Source organism: Branchiostoma floridae, chromosome 3 (genome assembly GCF_000003815.2).
Source record: "Branchiostoma floridae strain S238N-H82 chromosome 3, Bfl_VNyyK, whole genome shotgun sequence".
In the NCBI taxonomy this organism is placed as follows: Eukaryota; Metazoa; Chordata; class Leptocardii; order Amphioxiformes; family Branchiostomatidae; genus Branchiostoma; species Branchiostoma floridae.
The window spans coordinates 22,464,761-22,474,194 of record NC_049981.1 but is presented as its reverse complement, the minus strand read 5'-3'; the positions used below and the strand labels follow the sequence as shown (position 1 = coordinate 22,474,194).

General features: G+C 42.1%; 1 protein-coding gene across 4 annotated transcripts in view; it reads right to left on the bottom strand.

Annotated features, from left to right (window-relative positions):
- Positions 1 to 5,640: 5,640 nt before the first annotated feature.
- LOC118411250 (heterogeneous nuclear ribonucleoprotein D0-like) overlaps positions 5,641 to 9,434 on the bottom strand; it is a gene marked incomplete in the record, with an annotated part of 46,841 nt that continues 43,047 nt past the window's right edge. For 3 of the 4 annotated variants that reach the window (XM_035813409.1, XM_035813406.1, XM_035813407.1), the window contains 3 exon segments: positions 5,641 to 6,273; positions 7,742 to 7,846; positions 8,601 to 8,768. In XM_035813409.1, the coding sequence (XP_035669302.1) occupies positions 7,773 to 7,846; positions 8,601 to 8,768 (242 nt within the window). 4 annotated transcript variants of the gene reach the window in all.

Sequence of the window (9,434 nt, the reverse complement as noted above, 5' to 3'; positions counted from 1 at the left end):
CATTCTCACCACTCAGATGTCATAATCAAGGCAACTTGCTTTTTGACTTACTTTTATTTGCACGCTCGCATCTGTTTTGGCGTTCCCTGAAGATGTAAAACATTTACTCACATTAACATGGCCTTATGATACTTAAATCAACATGGCCTTATGCCACTATTCTGGCTAAAACTTGAACAAGCCTGAAGAAATTGCATCTATAATAACTTAGACGCAAAATACACCAGGCAACATATCTACGAGACGGTTGTGTTACTGTCCCGTTAAAACTATAACGACCATAAAACCTTAGGTTACGTGTGAAAGGGGCTTTACCGTGCCAATACAACACGTGTCCATGATAATTCTAATGCTCATGCCAGGGTAGTTATTGCGTTATGGCAGGCTCGCCGGTTCTCCTGGTAAAGACGCCGATCCTAGTCGACAGAGACCACGATTAGGATCCTATGAATGGTATGCCTGAGGGCGGTCTCCCATTCAGAAATCCTCAAATTCGATTCGATCCATTGATCATAAGTGACATGAATCGAAGTCTTTTCTTGGATATCTTGAAACCTACAGACTTTGATCTGGATCCCTATCGGTAGAATCGGTGATATATATTTTTTTCCAGATCCCAATCTACAGTTTATGTATCATCTGTAAAACTCAATGACACGCCAGATTTATAATTATATTTAAAGTGTAGATTTCTGAACCTCTTTCAACCCCGCGAGTTCTGAACAATTCGAAATGAGCTAATAATTTTTTTAAAAAACTCTATTGTGAAATGAAATGTTCCTCGTGTTAATGCTTGGTGTAATCATGCAAAGCTAACTAAAACTTCTCGTGAAAATTCACACATAATTTCATGGTCAACAAATGTGCGGTTATCCGTCATAACCACAGGGGGCTACACGTTATAACCATACTTGTCACGTGGATGAAGATTAGATATACAGGTAATAAGATAAGCCAAAAAGCAGTTACTCAAGAAACTTTGCCAACATCATATCGAGTTGCGTAAAGTAACTGCTTTTTAAGGTATGATCCTAGTCAGGTTGAGGACTTCTGTGGATGTCTTGAAAATTAGTGTTATCCATGGCTCTTGATTTTTTCCTCTAAGGACCTTGTTACAAGACAATAACTTATGCAGAATCTCATGACGTCATGATTACGTATTCAAGAATTACGGGGCCACGCCCCTTTTTACACAAGTCATTCACCCTTCCTAAAGATCCAATGTACAATGTTGATATTTTGGTGAAAGAGGCATAATAGTAACTTGGTTTAAGACATAGCTTTTGTGGATAGCTTTGGCAATATTGATTTTTGGTGAATTTCTTGAAAGATTTTTAATACTTCTTGTCTAATAATTGCAGTATGTTATGGTCTCATAAACAACTGGAGCATCCTGGTAGGTCGCTGTTTTTTCTCTCTTCTAATTTTCTTATTCACTTCAAGACAATGGCAATGTGGTACTGCAATCAAGTTAGTAATTAATCTCAACAGTGCCTGAGTACCACATAAAAAGGCCAGACAAGAGGTGAAGGTAGTTCCACGGGCTTGTTGACGCTGTAAGGGCAATGTGTTGTGTGACTTGTGTCTATACAAGGAGGTTGAATAAGGGCTATCCCATCTCCTTCTACTGCCTCTTACCTCCCCATCGAAGTCAGGTACCCATTTTTACACCTGAGTGGGGTGAGGAGAGTCGTGCTGTAAGTACCTATCCCAAGTGCCGTTTATGTGATGACACGTGTCAGCTGGTTGCCATTATTTCTTCACTGTTGACGTTGATTGTAACAAATAGACCAGTCTCACGTGGCTGCTGTAGTCGGGTTTCAAGTGCAATCTGCGAAGCACACTGGAGGGGTTGGTCAAGAGAGCTTCTATGCCATGGAAAACATGTACTTCACGCCCCCATCAAGCTCCTTTCACAGCTAGGCTACCGTGCGAAGGCGTTCTTCTCACAGGGTGGGATTTGGTCTACAAGGTGTACAAGAGAACTGGTTATTTGAGACTGTGTATAGGTACTTTGTAGACCATTTCCAAGTTTATTTCTCGCCGTACAGGCAACGTTAAAGCACAGTGGCCCCAAGCCGACTCAGCGACTTGGAGGCGCGACTCAGAAAGCACGTGTATGAAATTCAGCTCTCATAATTCCATCGGGTTCCCTAATACTGACTGCGAATGCGTTCTCAACACTGGTGGGATTTGGTCTACAAGTACAATGAGCACCGGATGACTGTTTAACTGGCTGTGTTTGTGAGACTGTGTGGTGGTACTCTGTAGACCATTTTCCCGTCGATTTCTCGCCGTAAAAGGAACAACGGCCCCAAGTCGACTCAGAAAACGAGTGTATAAAGCGTCATATACCGCTCACCGTTCCCTGACCGGGGGTGGTCGCGGCGGCGCTTTGCTGCTGAGCACACTGCCTCCCTCCATCTCTCCCTGTCGTGTGCCTGAGATTGGTTGCTGGCAAGGGGGCAGGACAGTCCACTCTTTAATGTTGTCGTCCCATTTCTTTCTCTGTCTGCCTCTTCTTTTAAAGCGGACGTCACCTCACCAGTCTAACATCAACTCTCATAATTCCACCGGGTGCCATAATACTGACACATCAAACACACGCTACTAAATTTATATACAGCCTTCTCATGATTGTCTTGAACATGAATACGTCAGGATAACTGATGCTGCATTTGGTACATCACTTTAAATCAATCCATTTTTCTCATGTGGCGGCACTACGAGACCTGGTCGACTTAAGAGAGTTGATGCTAGACTAAGTACGTCAGTGAATTGTATATTCTTCATGGAGGACGCCTTTGCAAATATAAAGGCCATGGACCTAAACGAGAACCAGACTAATGTCTTGAACATAGCCGTACTTGAATTTGGCTATGCCGACCGGTGGTTTCATCAGCCCTGTTGTTAACCCGCACGTGTTCCAGATGCAGTCTTATCAGCCGGTGTCACCTTGACGTCTTCACCTCATTATCAGGATGACACGAGGTTCAGTTCCAGAGCCACCTCGGTTCGAGTGGCGGAAGATCTCAGGCGGCACACGTCTTTTCCCACTCATGCCCGGGTCACCAACATTCTCGGCAGTCTATAGCTATCGTTTTACAAAGGTGGTAAACCCTGCACTACGTGCGTGATGTCTCAACTGCGCTCCTCTGATATATTTCACACAGCAGAGGTTAGATAGGAATAAGCCCTTTCACAGAGATCAGAACGCATGTGCGGCGATCGGAATTCCCGGTGATATGTCGACGGTAACGGCCCTGAAAAAGAAGTCCTTGCCTCTCGATCAGTTTCGATTTGCATAACAATGTCCCGACGTCGGCTTACATTTTCTTTTTCGGGGCCTTTAGCTTTGACACATAACCTAGAATTCCTGTCGCCGCACATGCGTTCTGTCCTCTGTGAAAGGGCTTATACTGTGCCTTCTCCTGATTTGTCCCGTTTTCTGACCGCCGACCTGATTTTAATGGTACTATTGGTAGGTGTAGTGATCTTTCACTACTTCACAAGACTGTACTTTCAGCGTTACACAGCATTCCTATCCCAAACAGACATACCAACAATCATTTTAGTGCAGTGTCAATTCACTGTAGTTTTATTCAAGAGTTACTTAAACCACAGACTGCGCATTATGAAAATCTTATCATAAAACTGTCTTCTGATACGGTTTGCCCAATCCTAAAAATGAATACAAAGGTGTATCAAACTAAGTACAGTGTCCTCTAGGTGATATGTTTACATTTGTATGTGTGGGCCGGAGGTAAGGCCGATTTGATGTAGCCGCCCATTCTGTGACAATGATGCTGTTTACTGCTATCAGCTTCCACGAGTGCTGTACCGAAACATGAACTTGGTAATAGTCCGCCCACCTCAGTTTTAACGAAGGCATGCAAAATAACAAATCGTCAATATGCGTCTCTCGTTGGTTGAACTGCTGATTGTGATGGACAACAGGTCGCGACGTCGACTCTCCCTGTTTCTTTAGTGTTAAGATGTGCAAGTTCGTCGACCAACATTATCATATAACCGCCCTCCCCGCTAACTCCGCATGCTACAGAAACACAGATGGGCGCCGCCATGTGCCGTTCGTTGAAGGAAGGACTAAGAGTAACTTTAACCATCCACCTTTTAACTTTCCCCACAGTGAGAGTTCGATTGTACACATGGTCTTTGTTTTTGAGCAGGTTCTTTTGAACTTAAAAATACCTTTTCTGAACTATAGGTCATCTGTACGTCTTCAGACGAGTCAGTACTTCCAGCGTGATGTATTCCAGCTCCCTAAACCTTCTCGTCAACGGCAATCATTTTCAACAAACAAAAGGCCCCCATTCCACTAGACGGCGATCGCGATGCGCTCTCACTGCGACCTAAATAGGATGTTTAACCTTTGATTTCATACTAATACATGTACTTGGTATACTATACAGCATGTAAAAGTGTGACTGAAAGGACATCAAAACACACAAAGTGTTTTAAAAAAAATCGTTTCTTTTCTTATACAATTCGTTGAGCGATCTGTCAAATTCTTATGCCGCAGAGAGAGCGCCGTCCAAGTGGAAAGGAAGTATTACGACCTGTTCTAACGACGTAGTTTTCTGTCCCCTTCCCTACATGGTCACGGGACTGACAAAGGCCTTTCTTGGACGAAGGATGTCTTGAACACTTAATATATTGACGACAATGTCTCCGAAAATCTTTATTTTATGTTTTTATCCATTCTCTATATTAACAGTTACAGCATAAAATGAGAAAGTTAAATCATGACAAATGTAACAAGTGGTTAAGGTAGTCTGTAACACACTTTCTAATCATCTAACCTAAGTATGTGTGAGAGTGCATGCACTTATAGAGGGATAATTTATTTCCCCGTTGCTGTAGATTACTTGGAATTAACAGACTGGGCCTGCATTACCTGTTCAGTAGAATTGCCAGTCACTGAAAATGTCACAGTTGCCAATTTCATTTTCCTTTTCCATCAACAAAATTGCTATCATTTGCAGAGTAAGAATGCTGTCTCTAATTTTGTGGTGACTGTAGTCTGTCCAACAATTTCAAATGTGCTCCATTTAACTGCAAAGAAGAATTAAAAAAAAAAAAAAAACTTTTCAAATGCAGTGTCCTTGCCAAGTTTGGCTGAACACATGTAGCAAGGACGTATTTTCGAAGGTCATGGACCATGGCCAAAGGTATTATCTTCTCCAAGGTGACAGGAACAAGTGCGTCAACAGAAGATTTCTAATTATCGAAATGGCAATTTGCCCCTCTCTACCAGATATGTCATTGGGCTCAAACTGTCTAGTAGTTACATTGATAATTGCGACTCTTTGCTTTTCTCCTAAAGGGACCCCACTGACAATGAAAAATAGCTTTTTGAATTACGATTGAAATGCTGTTTTCAAGTGTTGAGAGTTTTCAGGCCATTTCACCTGTTTCCTAGACTTGTTGTTTCCTAGAGTTGTTGCCACCAGCAGTTGAAACCTGGTATCACTTCTCTGTGCTATCTTCCTCTCAAATGATGTTGCACTGCATCTTTTCTACTAACAGTCAACAATAAGTACCTATGTTCCTCTTGACGTACGTGTTGCAAGGCAATAATTTTGGTCACAGCAACCCTGAAAGGAGGTCGAGACCACCACATATTTCAAAAATGTTTTATTTCTCCGATGTTGTCCATGATGTAGAAAATTGTCTTCCGTGTTAGCACTACTTATGAGGAAAAAAAGTTTACCTAGGGATTTTTTTTACTTTACTAATAATTAGTGGAAATTCTTTGGAAAATAGTCATTGTTAATTACTGAAAAAGAAAAGCTTTTAGCTATGGTAACCTTCCTCTGGAAAAATATATTGCACGTGGCAGACACGAAGCAATATTCGAGTTAGCAGCTAAATTTACAAGTGCAGCACAGACAAGACAACTGACATTTACGGATAGAACAAGATAAAACTTCAACACATTTACACTTTATTTATTCAGTAAGGCGTACCTCTCAGGGCATAAAATACTCAACAACTTACGACAAGAAATTACCAAAAGGGAAAAGAACTGATTGGGTAATATAAAAGGAACGGGCGATCGTGACGTTTTTAGTCCATGTGGAGTCTTGGTACGTCGAGGATGATTTCTGCACCGTCGAGGTGGACACAAATTTTCTCCCAGCAGACTTGTCAGAAGGAACGTCTGTTGCAAGTTGTAAAGGAATGAGGCATGTGTTTTCTCTCTCTCTCTCTCTCTCCCCTCCCTTCTCTTTCACTCCCTCTCTTCTCTTACTCCTGCAGAAGGTACAAACGAACGGTGAAAACGTTTCATATGATTGACGGCTGACTCTGCCGACCAAAGCACAACGCAGCAGCGTGAGGGCATGGTAGGAGTCGTCAGGGAACCAGCGGGGCAAGAGGGAGGGTTGAGCTGATGCATTAACGGGGGAGGGAGAACCCTTAAAATAGGGGTTAACCAAGAAAGAGCCTTTCTTTCAATCAATCAGACATGGTTACATCATACCCTTGGCACTTACAGATGAAGGCATGGAATTACAAAACCTGGATACATCAGCTGGATACGATTGAAAGTAAGGCAGAGACAGAAAGGACCAAAAGTGCAGGTATGCTTCATGAGGTGCTAGAAGTAGAGATTTCCCCTTAACATGGGTTCTGTTTGGGTGAGCGAGGAGGAATGGAAAGATTCTACGGATGTGTAAATCATTTCACTATCAGATATAAACACATAATTTAGCACTTATCAATAGTCCAGTCATCAGATGAAGTTTTTTCAAGGCAGTTTCTTCCAAAACCAGATTTCGGATCAGAAACGTTTGATGGCTTATTTGTTTCAAGAACCTTTCCAAGAAGGAAGGAACACGGCCTCAAGACTGCTGCGGGACTGAGGTGGCAGAGACAAGATCAAGGAGCGACACAACACATCTCACATGGCTAAAAGGATAGGAACAAAAGCACATGCCATTGAACTTCATTATCATTATTATCATGATATCCTTGGGAGTCCCAAGGCACAGAAAGATACAGTAATATACATAGCAAGCACACACTATAGGTTACAGCTAGAAAAAATACACTTCGTTAGGTTATCAGCACGTTTACAGTTAGAAGTTCCTCTGCATTCCACCTATTACAAAGAAAAATACACCTTTAAATATTAAGAGAAACAAAACCACTTGCCAAAGATATACAATTGTTTACAGCTGCGGCCTTTTTTTATCTTTACAAGGAAAAAACCTTTACTGGAGAAAATGTTGGAAGCACAAAGCAGTCATACCAATTTCACCTTGGTGAGATTTGAGTGCAAGCCGTGGCGGTCTGGCATCCGCAATTTTGGCACAGCTAAGGATGTTGGGATTGAAACAGATGACAAGTCATGAAAATGCAATGCACCATGGGATACATTGCTCGGTTTGAGACGGAGGGCCATTGTCAAAGGCTGTTCTCTAGACTGGTGGTGTTAATATGACGTTGCAGCTTGCATGTGGAAGAACTTTTACTTCACTCACTCTTAGGACTGCAAGTTACTGGGTGGCTTCAACTGGCAAAGACAATTTTACAGCCTTTACTGGGAAAAAAGGTGCTATTTTAATGCATTATTTCCATAGACCTACTCCATGCAAGCCATATACTGCACAGGCTCTAGAGTGGAAGAAGCTGACACAGGCTTTACCCTGAAATGAACTCGACAACAGTGAAGTTTATACACAAGCACGACTACTTGACACAAGGGGAAGCCCATTACCTCCACAGGAGCCTACGATGCAGACAGGGGACTAGCGAGGGGCGTACGGGTGGTAGGAAGCCACGTGGCCCTTCCTGGCGGGTGCTTTGCCATACTGTTGGCCCCCTGCAACAACATCATGAGAGCACATTGTTGACATAGCATACACATGTCAAAATCTCCCCACCTTCTCTCCATCACCCGGGAAGGCTTTTCTTTCCGCTACAACACCTCGCATGCCAGACGGTGTTGTCGTTCTGTCGTTGTTAGCGTCTACTTTCTACCAGTCTATGGCTATTTTTTTTAGCTCTACTCCTACAGTTAATGCAGCTGATGGAATGCTCTGTTTGGTTATGCCACACCCACCATAGAACATTTTAGCTTCACTTCACTCTTTTACAAAACACCACACACGGGACTCACAGCACACACAAATGGAGAAACACGAAAATGTGTTAGTTTTCAAACGGAACAAGCCCTTAAAAAATCAGGACAATTTGGCTAGTACATAATAATAGAGTCGATTACAGAGGAACTTCTACCAACTAAAAACACATCAAAAGCACACAAAAATGTATGTTCTCCCTTTCTGCAACTGTCAACAAAACCTTTTAGAGCACTGTTAACACCTTTTCTCAGAATTTCTACTTTTCCCTTCCTAAAAACATGAATTCTTTGTATGTTCGTCCACATTTTTGTAGGTTCTGCTGCTACCAGCCCACAGCTGCCTGGGCAGACCCTTTTAATGACTTGTCTCATTGTCAATAAAGTCAAAGTCAAAGTCAAGTCAAGTCAAGTCAAAACACGATGTCCCTTCAGATTTCACTGACAGTTGCATCTTATTGTGGTGGCTTACCCCATCCCTGTCATCTGTACTCACCATATCCACCGTAGTTTGGATAGTAGTCATAGTAGCTCCCATAGCCGCCGGCATACCCGTAGCCCTGGCCATAGTTGCCACCTCCGTAGCCGCCATAGCCCTGGCCGTAGGCCTGGTATGGGTACCCATAACCGTAACCTCCCTGCTGTTGGCCCCAGTTGTTTCCCCCTGGAAGAAAGAAAAAAAAATTACGTCAGATTAAAATTATCATTTTGACACAACAAGTAACTCATCGCTTGAAACTTATTCTCCTGAAAACACTTGCATACATGCAGCTATCATCTTAAAATACGTAGTTCTGTACTGTACTACTAGTCTAGTAACAGACGACATGTTCTTTAATATTTTACTCAGTTCATGGTCATCTGCTGCAATGATACCATATGTTGAGACATTTGCGGTGATTCTATTATTGCAGCGAGCTCTTACTACAAAACTATGAATGTGTTTCCAATGCATTTCTGTTGTACTGCAGCATTGTTTCAATCATTAACACTGAAAACCTCAGTTTTCTCTCCCAGTGAGAATCGAAAATCTACCATGAAAGTAAATGAATTTACAGTTGTGTTTGCTAAGAATAGGTTACTAAGATTAGCAAGAAGCACTTCACATTTTCCATCATGTATCAGACAGAAATACATACACACTAAGTGATTACTTCTTCACAATACAGTAGTTCAGAAAGGATGAGAATGAAAAGATCTATCGGAGACAAAGACAGTATTCAGTTGGCTAAACAGTATAGTTAAGTTTACTGCAAATTCTTGCCTGTGGGCTAATTGCAGGTAACATAAGAGATTCAAACAGTTAAAATCAATATCAAATGTGTCACTC